The 12,399-nt window shown below is 44.1% G+C and overlaps 1 protein-coding gene across 1 annotated transcript; it reads right to left on the bottom strand.

Annotated features, from left to right (window-relative positions):
• Window positions 1–10,667: 10,667 nt before the first annotated feature.
• Window positions 10,668–11,861, bottom strand: LOC139838859 (uncharacterized). The gene is made up of 2 exons (XM_071828877.1): window positions 11,382–11,861; window positions 10,668–11,336 (listed from the first exon to the last, which is right to left on the bottom strand). The coding sequence occupies exons 1-2, from the start codon at window positions 11,859–11,861 to the stop codon at window positions 10,668–10,670; spliced, it is 1,149 nt and encodes a 382-aa protein (XP_071684978.1).
• Between the last annotated feature and the right edge of the window lie 538 nt (window positions 11,862–12,399).

The following is a 12,399-nucleotide window of genomic DNA, read 5'->3' as shown; positions in this document are numbered from 1 at the left end:
TATGGAATGGAGTTCGAATATTTGTTCGGAGTCCCGGATGAGAACCCGGACATCACGAGGAGTCCCGGAATGGTCCGGAGAATAAGATTCATATATAGGAAGTCATTTTATAAGATTTAAAATGATCCGGAAGGTTCTAGAAGGTTCTAGAAAAGTCCGGAAGAAACCACTAAGGAAGGCGGAGTCCCGGTGGGACTCCACCTCCCATGGCCGGCCAACCCTAAGGGGGAGGAGTCCCAAGTGGACTCCCCAAGGGGGGCCAGCCACCCCCTCCCAAGGAAGGTGGGAATCCCACCTCTAGTGGGAGTCCTAGCTTGGGTAGGTTTAATGTATTATGGAAGGTTTTGGTTTGGGGTCTTATTCGAAGACTTGTAGACCACCTCTTGGGTGTTCCACCTATATAATGAGGGCCAAGGGGAGGGGGCCGGCCACCCCAACAACACCAAGGTGGCCGCACCACCTAGATGGCCGGCGTCCCCCTCTCCCAAACCCTAGCGGCCTCTCTCCTCCACCACATCCCGCACGCTTAGCGAAGCTCCGCCGGATTTCTCCACCACCACCGACACCACGCCGTCATGCTGTCGGATTCAAGAGGAGCTACTACTTCCGCTGCCCGCTAGAACGGGAGGTGGACATCGTCTTCATCAACAACCGAACGTGTGACCGAGTACGGAGGTGCTTCCCGTTCGTGGCGCCGTGATCAAGATCTTCTACGTGCTTTTGCAAGCGGCAAGTGAACGTCTACCGCAGCAACAAGAGCCTCATCTTGTAGGCTTTGGAATCTCTTCAAGGGTGAGACTCGATAATCCCCTCGTTGCTACCGTCTTCTAGATTGCATCTTGGCTTGGATTGCGTGTTCGCGGTAGGAAATTTTTTGTTTTCTATGCAACGTTATCCTACATATTCTTGCAAATCCCTTTGACTGATGCTATTAAATTGCCTCCTTATTCAAAGTATATGAAAGATATTGTTACTAACAAAAGGAAAATCCCCAATGAGGAGATTTCCACTATGCTTGCTAATTACTCTTTCAATGGCAAAGTTCCAAAGAAGTTGGGCGACCCAGGTATACCTACTATTCCTTGTTCTATTAAGAATAATTATGTTAAAACTGCTCTATGTGACTTGGGAGCCGGTGTTAGTGTTATGCCTTTTTTCTCTTTATAAGAGACTTTACTTAGATAAGTTGATACCTACTGATATATCTTTGCAAATGGCTGATAAATCTACTGCTATTCCTGTTGGTATATGTGATGATGTTCCTGTTCAAGTTACTAATAACTGCTTGATATTAACTGATTTTGTTGTGTTGGAAATGCCTGAAGATGATAATATGTCTATTATTCTTGGGAGACATTTTCTTAACACCGCAGGGGTTGTTATTGATTGCAATAAAGGAAAGGTTACTTTCAATGTTGATGACAAGGAGCATACCGTTTATTTCCCCAAGAGGGTTGATAAAGTATCTGGAGTTAATACCATTTCTAATGTGAGAACTATCAAAATTGGAACTATCGATTGTCCTATATATGAGCCTAAAGAAGGATATCAAAGTCTTATGATTGAATCCATATCAATACAATTCAAGGTAACATGATTGATTTGAGGTTTATTTCTTCTTATGCTATGTAAAATTTATTTGGTGGCAAGACTTGATCAACCTTGTTAACAAATACTTTTTATATGCATAGAGGAGGTAAACAACATCTCTTTCTCCCTCCACTTGTTCTACTTGCTGTAGCACTTTTTGATTTGCAAAGTTCCTTAGTTAATTAGAGATTTTAAAATTTTTCCTGGCCAGTAATAATAAACTTAATACCCAGAAATGTGCATTTTTCAAAGTTTTGAAAAATTCACAAAAATTATACCGTTGGTCCTATTTTTTGAAAATGCACCTGGGAGCACCTGGGGATGACCAGTGGGGCACCCCAGGGTGGCACCCCACAGGCCGGCGCGGCCTAGAAGGGGGGCGCACCACCCTGGTGTGTGGGTCCCCCTTTGCCCCACTTCAGCATCTCTTCCTCCCACACTCTTCTCTCTCCCGAAAAAATCAGCACCAGCTTTCTCTCACTCGCGTTTTTGCTCAAGAGCTCAGGATTTATCGATCTTTTTGCTCAGCCCAGATTTCTGTCTGAAATTTGGCACATTTGCTCTCCGGTATGTGACCCCTCCGATTATCCAAGTAGAATTTTGTTTGGTTGAGTATATCTTGAATATTTTGCTGCTGTAGGTAACATGTTTAGTGAGCTTGCATGCTTGTTCTAAGATGTATAAACTAGTTTTGATGCATGATTAGTACTCTAGCAAGTTCCTATAGTAGTTCCCCTCAATTATATGTCACCAAATCAAATTTTATATCATTTGTTAAAAAAATTCAGAGGTGGAAGATGGATAATTTCAACTTTGGAGAAGTGTTTGAGAGAGAGACAACCAGCACCGGAAGGCCCTCTAGGACCGCCACCCGATTCAGGCGATCCTACAATGAGGATGTCATCGCGCCAAGCTTTGAGCCCGAAGAAGACAATGGAGTCCCTAATGCTTCATCTTTCCCATGTTATGATTTTTTGAGTAATGCAGGGTTGTTGGATGATTTCTTTACCCTCGTCAACAAGGCGGGCTTAGCCGCCTACGTGGGGGATGAAAGGGAGCAATACTACATGCTCACCAAAATCTTTGTTGAGAGCTTCAAGTTCCACAACAAGCACTATGGCCCGACAGTTGCATTCAAGATTTATGGTGATGCTATTACTATGACATTGGAAGAATTTTGCGTTGCATTGGGTATTGCCCCTGTAGGTACAGCAAGGAAGATTGAGGACAACCCCAGGGTCTTGTTGGAGCTCTATCGAGGGATCACTAATGATGATTGTCGCACCATTCAGCGTGGCAAGATAAGGAACATCCAACTCCCCGCCATTAAATATTTTGCCTATTACATTGCTACTAGCATTCTTGGTAGGGAGAACACTAGCAATATTTCTAGCTACCATCTTGCTTTCTTAATTGCTGCACTTACTGGAGAGACACCTTATCATCTTGGTTCTCTTATTGCTCGCCGCCTGTCTAACATGGGGCCTATTTTTGGAGGAACCATTGCATCGCGCATTTTAGCACATTTAGAACTTCCTCTTGACTCTAATGATGTGCCATTAACTCCTAGGAGGCTTGATATTGCTGCAATGAAGAGCCATCATTTTGTTACCGCTGATTCCACTTCGGATAATTTGTTCTATAGAATGTTGTTTGCTGACGGGGATGAGAAGGAAATCCCTTTGCCCCAGCCAAATTTGTTCAGTATTGACAGGAAACCATGGTCGCGCTCTAAGGAGGAGGTGGAGGAGAAACTGAAGATACAAGGCTTCCACCAGCAGCATGACTCCGAGGACGCCGAGCCCTCCTACGACTACACCGTCACGTATCCGGGTGCTTCTTCTAGCACATACCCGGAATATGATCCGTCTTCGTACTACGGAGGTGCTACTTCCTGGACACCATGGGATTGAACTTCACTTAGGCCAAAAGCCTAAGCTTGGGGGGAGGTATACCGGCATCACTCATTCTTTGCATATTATGGTTGCTGGATACTTGTATATACTTGTTTAGTTTCTTTGAGTGGTTTTCTAATGAGAGGGAGATGACATTTGGGGAAGTGCTGCCTGAAAACAGATTCTGGACTGTTACCGAAAAAATTCTCAAAAATAGCCAGAACGATATTTTGCGAAGCCAATTTTTATGCCTGTGCCCCAGGTTGTTATCTAACTTTCATTAGTTGAACACTTTTCGATTTTAGCAGTGGAAGAATTTCTTAAAAATCGAGTACTGTACTGCTGTCAAGTTTGACGAATTCCTGCTGCTTTGTGTTTATGTAACTCTTCTAGTTTCCATTTTCTTGTTTTTGCTTTGTTTCTATCTTAAAACACAAAAAGACCAAAAATATTTATGTTGTTTCTCTTTATCATTTGTTTGTTTTGGTTTCTTGCATTTATTTTGCTTTATTTGCTATCGTTGGTTTGCTATAAGAAAATCCAAAAAGATTTTGCTTTGTTTGCTTGTTTTCTTTTGTTCTTGTTTCCAATTCGAAAACACCAAAAATATTTGCTGTTCTTCTTTGGTTTGTAAAGTTCACTATGAGTTCAATGGTCTTCGGTGGCTGGAGCGTGGTTTTCATTTCATATTATCCAAGCTACACAAGTGAAAGGCAATAATGATAATCTACGACAATTGGATTGTGGTGAGAGGCTGGTATTAACTCTATTTGTTTTCATTTTTGTACATATACTCATCCATGTGAGCATGCTTAGTTGGTTCATGTGAGGTATATGTCATTTAAGAAAGTCTAGTAGTTCATGATCTCTCATGTTTAGCTCCAATTTATTAATATGAGTAGCATGTCATGGATGTTTGCTTGCATTGTTTTATTCATAAGTAGGTATGACATTGTGGTATCCTCCTCTGAATAATTCATTTATATCGACTTGGCACATGCTCACGCATGCATATGACTGAACAAAAGTCAATTAAGCCTCTATGATTTACATTGCTTCAGAGTTCTTGTATCACTTTTATGCCTCCGTTAATTTATTTTGCCGCAAGCATGATTATGACGATTCTTTGCTCTCTTGATTTGTCGCTCCCCAGTCTATTGCTAGCCTTCACTTGTACTGAGCGGGAACGCTGCGCGTACTTCCAAACACCTGAAAACCAAGTTGTTCCAAAGTGTCCACCATAAATACCTATGCATGGCATTTCAAACCATTCCAAGTAAATTCTCATGCGCTACCTTTAAAACCTTCAAAATGCTTCTCAATTTGTGTTAATGTTTTATAGCTCATGAGGAAGTATGTGGTGTTTAACTTTCAACCTTGTCATTTACTCTTGACGGACTTTCATTATGGACTAGTGGCACATCCGCTTATCCAATAATTTTGCAAAAAGAGCTGGCAATGGGGTTCCCAGCCCCGATTAATCAAACTTCATTAATAATTCTCTTCACATGTTTTGCTCTGATTCATCAGTAAGCAACTTAATTTTGCAAATAGACACTCCACCATGGTATGTGATTGATGGAAGGCACCCGAGGATTCGGTTAGCCATGGCTTGTGTAAGCAAAGGTTGGGGGGAGTGTCGCCCATAATAAAACTAAAATACGTGTGTAAACAAAAGAGAAGAGAGATGATCTACCTTGCTGGTAGAGATAACGTCCTTCATGGGAGCCGCTCTTGGAAGTCCGGTTGGCGAGGTAGTTGGTGTACCCATTACCATTCGTTGACAACAACAAACATCTCTCAAAATAATTTTACTCCTGTTTTAAAAATGAAAAGCTCTAGCGCATGTTAATCCCTGCTTCCCTCTGCGAAGGGTCAATGTTTTACTTTTATGTTGTGTCTCCATCCTTTCTTTAGCACTATCTTGAGAGCACAACTGTCATTCTTAGTATAATATGCTTGTACTAAAATATGATTGATTGCGGTATAACTTTGATGCTTTTATCTTTGACAATCACTATTTATAGTCTTTCTATGAACTTCAGAGGTGCCTGGGCATTTATGTTTTGCTGTTCAAATTCGGGCAAGCGAGATACCACTTTATCATACTCTTTTATGAACATTGCAATCCTGCTTATAGACATGATTCATGATGCTTATTATTAATTGTTGGTACCTGTCCATGATTGACATAGCTATTAGATGATCTTATTTGCATGTATCCTATATGAACCGCCTAAGTGTTAGCCATATCATGAGAATATTTACATCATATGAGCAAATGTGTTCGTGAAAGTTCTTTTATCGCATCAGTTGTTAACTGAATTGCTTGAGGACAAGCAATAAGCTAAGCTTGGGGGAGTTGATACGTCCAAAACGTATCTACTTTCCCGAACACTTTTGCTATTGTTTTGCCTCTAATTTGTGTGTTTTGGATACAACTAACGCGGACTAACGCTGTTTTCAGCAGAATTGCTCTGGTGTCTTGTTTTTGTGCAGAAATTCAACTTTCGGGAAAATCCTCGGAATTTATATCAATGGGCCTATTTTACAAGAATACTCAGGGAGCCAGAAGGGCAAGCCAGGTGGAGACCCGAGGGACCCACACACCAAGCCGGCGCGGCCCAGGGGGGGCGCCGCCCTAGTGTGTGGCCCCCTCGGCCGGCCTCCGACGCCCTCCTCTGGACTACTTAAAGGGTTCGATCTAAAAATCGCGATGAAGAAGTCAAAGTCGCCAGAAACCCTCCAGTACGCCGCCACATCGCGAAACTCCATCTCGGGGGCCAGAAGTCTCCGTTCTGGCACTCCGCCGGGACGGGGAATCGGAGGAGATCATCGCCATCATCATCACCGACGCCTCTCCATCGACCAGCCATGTTTCCCCCATCCATGTGTGAGTAATTCCCCCGCTGTAGCCTGAAGGGGATGGTAGGGATTGGATGAGATTGGTCATGTAATAGCATAAGATTGTTAGGGCATAGTGCCTAGTGTCCGTAATTGGTACTTTGATGATATTGTTGCAACTTGTTATGCTTAATGCTTGTCACTAGGGCCCGAATGCCATGATCTCAGATCTGAACATGTTATTGTTTCATCATGATATTCATTGTTTTATGATCTTACCTGCAAGTTGTATACACATGTCGCTGTCCGGAACCAATGGCCCCGAAATGACAGAAATCGGGACAACCGGAGGGGATGGTAGTGATGTGAGGATCGCATGTGTTCACCGAGTGTTAATGCTTTGCTCCGGTACTTTATTAAAAGGAGTACCTTAATATCCAGTAGATTCCCTTGAGGCCCGGCTGCCACCGGCTGGTAGGACAAAAGATGTTGTGCAAGTTTCTCATTGCGAGCACGTACGACTATATATGGAACACATGCCTATTGATTGCTTTGTACTTGGACACCATTTTATTATTATCTGCAAATGCCCTGCTTTGATTGTTACATGAGTTTCTCTCATCCATGCAACGCCCGTTATCCGTCCCCGTGCCTACAGTATTTTAATCCTGCTGTTTACTATAATTAGTACTGCTGTCTCTACGTTTTCTCTGCTTTGTTATTTCACTACTGCTACTGCTATAAAACTGCTACTACTGATAAACTCTTGCGAGCAAGTCTGTTTCCAGGTGCAGCTGAATTGACAACTCCGCTGTTAAGGCTTTCAAGTATTCTTTGTTTCCCCTTGTGTCGAATCAATAAATTGGGATTTACTTCCCGCGAAGACTGCTGCGATCCCCTATACTTGTGGGTTATCAGTCGGTTTGTTTTTGTTTTTGTTTTGTTTGAATAAAATGGATCCTAGCATTCTTTGTGTGGGAGAGAGACACGCTCCGCTGTTGCATATGGACAAATATGTCCTTAGGCTTTACTCATAATATTCATGGCGAAAGTTTCTTCTTCGTTAAATTGTTATATGGTTGGAATCGGGAAATGCTACATGTAGTAATTGCTATAATATCTTGGATAATGTGATACTTGGCAATTGTTGTGCTCATGATTAAGCTCTTGCATCATGTACTTTGCACCTATTAATGAAGAAATACATAGAGCTTGCTAAAATTTGGTTTGCATAATTGGTCTCTCTAAGGTCTAGATAATTTCTAGTAAAGAGTTTGAACAACAAGGAAGACGGTGTACAGTCTTATAATGTTTACAATATGTCTTTTATGTGAGTTTTGCTGCACCGGTTCATCCTTGTGTTTGTTTCAAATAGCCTTGCTAGCCTAAGCCTTGTATCGAGAGGGAATACTTCTCATGCATCTAAAATCCTTGAGCCAACCACTATGCCATTTGTGTCCACCATACCTACCTACTACATGGTATTTCTCCGCCATTCCAAAGTAAATTGCTTGAGTGCTACCTTTAAACAATTCAAAATTTATCACCTCTGATTTGTGTCAATGTTTTATAGCTCATGAGGAAGTATGTGGTGTTTATCTTTCAATCTTGTTGGGCAACTTTCACCAATGGACTAGTGGCTTCATCCGCTTATCCTATAATTTTGCAAAAAGAGCTGGCAATGGGATTCCCAGTCCCAAATTAATTAACAAAAAAAATAGACACTCCTCCATGGTATGTGATTGTTGGACGACACCCGAAGGATTCGGTTAGCAATGGCTTGAGAAAGCAAAGGTGGGGAGGAGTGTCATCATAATAAAACTAAAATAAAAAGGCACTCCTTCATGGTATGAGATTGTTGGCAGGCACCCGATGATTCGGTTAGCCATGGTTTGTGAAAGAAAGGCTGGAAGGAGTGCCACACAAAAATAAAATAAAATGGGAGCTGCTCTTTGAAGGTTTGTCTGGCAAGGGGGTTAGAATGCCCACTACCATTCGTTGACAACAACAAACACCTCTTAAAACTTTACTTTTTATGCTCTCTATATGTTTTCAAAATCAAAGCTCTAGCACAAATATAGCAATCAATGCTTCCCTCTGCGAAGGGCCTTTCTTTTACTTTTATGTTGAGTCAGTTCACCTATTTCTCTCCATCTCAAGAAGCAAACACTTGTGTGAACTGTGTATTGATTCCTACATACTTGCATATTGCACTTGTTATATTACTTTACATTGACAACTATCCATGAGATATACATGTTACAAGTTGAAAGCAACCGCTGAAACTTAATCTTCCTTTGTGTTGCTTCAATACCTTTACTTTGAATTATTGCTTTATGAGTTAACTCTTATGCAAGACTTATTGATGCTTGTCTTGAAAGTACTATTCATGAAAAGTCTTTGCTATATGATTCATTTGTTTACTCATTGCATTACCATTGTTTTGATCGTTGCATTCATTACATATGCTTACAATAGTATGATCAAGATTATGATGGCATGTCACTCCAGAAATTATCTTTGTTATCGTTTACCTGCTCGGGACGAGCAGAAACTAAGCTTGGGGATGCTGATACGTCTCCGACGTATCGATAATTTCTTATGTTCCATGCCACATTATTGATGATATCTACATGTTTTATGCATACTTTATGTCATATTTATGCATTTTTCGGCACTAACCTATTAACGAGATGCCGAAGAGCCAGTTGCTGTTTTCTGCTGTTTTTGGTTTCAGAAATCCTAGTAAGGAAATATTCTCAGAATTGGATGAAATCAACGCCCAGGGGCCTATTTTCACACGAAGCTTCCAGAAGACCGAAGATGATACGAAGTGGGGCCACGAGCTGGCGACACACTAGGGCGGCGCGGCCCAAGCCCTGGCCGCGCCGGCCTAGCGTGTGGGGCCCTCGTGTGGCCCCCTGACCTATCTCCTCCGCCTACTTATAGCCTTCGTCGCGAAACCCCAAAGCATCGAGAGCCACGATACGGAAAACCTTCCGAGGCGCCGCCGCCGCCAATCCCATCTCGGGGGATTCAGGAGATCGCCTCCGGCACCCTGCCGGAGAGGGGAATCATCTCCCGGAGGACTCTTCACCGCCATGGTCGCCTCCGGAGTGATGAGTGAGTAGTTCACCCCTGGACTATGGGTACATAGCAGTAGCTAGATGGTCGTCTTCTCCTAATTGTGCTTCATTGTCGGATCTTGTGAGCTAATTAACATGATCAAGATCATCTATCTGTAATGCTATATGTTGTGTTTGTTGGGATCCGATGGATAGAGAATACTATGCTATGTTGATTATCAATCTATTACCTATGTGTTGTTTATGATCTTGCATGCTCTCCGTTATTAGTAGAGGCTCTGGCCAAGTTTTTACTATTAACTCCAAGAGGGAGTATTTATGCTCGATAGTGGTTTCATGCCTCCATTAAATCTAGGACAGTGACAGAAAGTTCTAAGGTTGTGGATGTGCTGTTGCCACTAGGGATAAAACATCGATGCTATGTCCGAGGATGTAGTTATTGATTACATTACGCACCATACTTAATGCAATTGTCTGTTGTTTGCAACTTAATGCGGAAGGGGTTCGGATGATAACTGAAGGTGGACTTTTTAGGCATAGATGCATCTTTGGATAGCGGTCTATGTACTTTGTCGTAATGCCCAATTAAATCTCACAATACTCATCATATCATGTATGTGCATGGTCATGCCCTCTCTATTTGTCAATTGCCCAACTGTAATTTGTTCACCCAACATGCTATTTATCTTATGGGAGAGACACCTCTAGTGAACTGTGGATCCCGGTCCATTCTTTTAATCGAATACAATCTACTGCAATACTTGTTCTACTGTTTTCTGCAAACATCATCCACACTATACATCTAATCCTTTGTTACAGCAAGCCGGTGAGATTGACAACCTCACTGTTTCGTTGGGGCAAAGTACTTTGGTTGTGTTGTGCAGGTTCCACGTTGGCGCCGGAATCCCTGGCGTTACGCCGCACTACATCTCGCCGCCATCAACCTTCAACGTGCTTCTTGGCTCCTACTGGTTCGATAAACCTTGGTTTCTTACTGAGGGAAAACTTGCCGTTGTACGCATCACACCTTCCTCTTGGGGTTCCCAACGGACACGTGCTGTACGCGTATCACGGTGCAGCCGACGTAGAAGGGCCCGGACATAGATGAAGTTGTCCTGAATACAGCGACCCTTAATGAAGGCGCTCTGCTCAATGCCCACGAGGTCGTCAATCCTAGTGGCCAGCCTCGACGCCAAGACCTTCATGAACAACTTGGCGAAACTGTGCATGAGGCTGATGGGGCGGAAATTCTTCATGGAGGAGGCGTCAGCGCACTTAGGTAGGAGCACCATGTGAGAGACGTTGAGGTGGTGCAGCCCCGTGAAGTTACCATCCGCAATTTGCTGGAAAGCCAAGAGGATGTCGGGGCCAACCAGCTCCCATGACGACTTGAAGAAGTTGGAGATGAAGCCGTCAGGCCCGGGCGCCTTATCGCCGGCATAGCCTTAGCGGCGTCGTGGATCTCATCTAGCGTGAAGTCAGCGTCCAACGCAGACAAATCGTGAGTAGGCAGCCCCAGCGCAGCCCAGTCGAAGGTGGCGGAGGCAGCTGAGTCCGTGCCAAGGATAGCGTGGAAGTGCGTATCGACCACCTGCCGCTTCTCCTCTTGGGAGACGGCATCCGGACCAACATCACGCCGCAAAGAGTGGATGAAGTTCTTGCGGCGCCTACCATTCGCTTTGACGTGGAAGAAGCGGGTGTTAGCGTCGCCGGCGTGAAGCCAACAAACCCTGGAGCGATGTCGGATCCGGATGCGCTCGATCACCGAGAGGCCCAGGATGCGGGACTTAAGCTGGTGCCTGAGGGAAGCCTCCTCCGCCGTGAGATCCCGCACATCCTGCGCTGCATCCAAGAGGCGAACCGTTTCCTCCGCCCGAAGCAACTGAAGCTTGGTGTCACCAATGTGCTTCTTATGCCAAGACTAAAGCGCAGAGGCAGTCCGATATAGCTTACGGTGAAGGCGAACGAGGGCGTTGAAGTGGTTGCAGGGCTGAACCCAGGCCTCCTCAACCGTCTGGGCATACCCCTCGATGTGAGGCCAGAACGCCTCAAAGCGGAAACCGTTGTAGCGTTTGATCTTGCCCGCGCAGGACAGCAACAAGGGGCAGTGATCCGAGATCGAGGAGGAGATGGCCGTGAGCTGGGCATGAGGGAACGAGGTGTCCCAGTCCACATTGCAGACGGCACGGTCTAGCCGGACTAGGGTGGGCGGGTCCTGCTCGTTACTCCAAGTGAAACGGCGTCCCAAGAGCTTGATGTCCTTCATCTCCGTGAAGTTTAGCATGGCCCTAAATCTCGATAAAAGCCGACGGTTCAGGCGCTGGTTATTCTTATCGGCGGCTGTGAGGATGATCTTGAAATCCCCCACGATGAGCCACGGGCCAACCACCGTGTGTCGCAACGCCTGAAGGTCGTGAAGGAAGGCTTCTTGGCAGCAGGCCTCCATCCGCGCGGAGCACCGTGTTAAATTATGCTTGGTCGTTTGGGTATGTGCTATTTTTCAATCGTTTGGGTAGTACTGAAGTATGTTTGATCATCTGTCATGGTTCTGCTGATTGCTTAATCGTAATATGCTCCATAGTCATGCACATACGGGTTGGTAACCTCACCAGTTCAAGAAGAGGTCATCATATCCCCGTTGTGCACATAACCAAACATCATGTTTAGTTTCTTCCCGGTCTAAAACAGCCTACCAATCGAACGGGATTTTATTTCTCAAACCAAGCGTTGATAGAATTGTTAGCGACCAATCATAATGTAAAAGCTAGCCCAATACTAAAATTTAATGCATACGGTAGCTGGTGGGCTAAATTACACGAAAGGGGAAGAACCTATGCGAGCAACCAATCAAGATTCAATCCAGCGTGAGGCTAAAAATAAGGCAATGCGCTGCACCTGCACATTCTCTTTGCGGGGATGCAGTACTGGTAAATTTATCTTGGAGTAGGAAAATGACCAGGCCGCACATTCCAAATTTGTAAATT

Source organism: Lolium perenne, chromosome 4, assembly GCF_019359855.2.
Source record: "Lolium perenne isolate Kyuss_39 chromosome 4, Kyuss_2.0, whole genome shotgun sequence".
NCBI lineage: Eukaryota > Viridiplantae > Streptophyta > Magnoliopsida > Poales > Poaceae > Lolium > Lolium perenne.
This window is presented reverse-complemented; position numbering and strand designations above follow the sequence as displayed.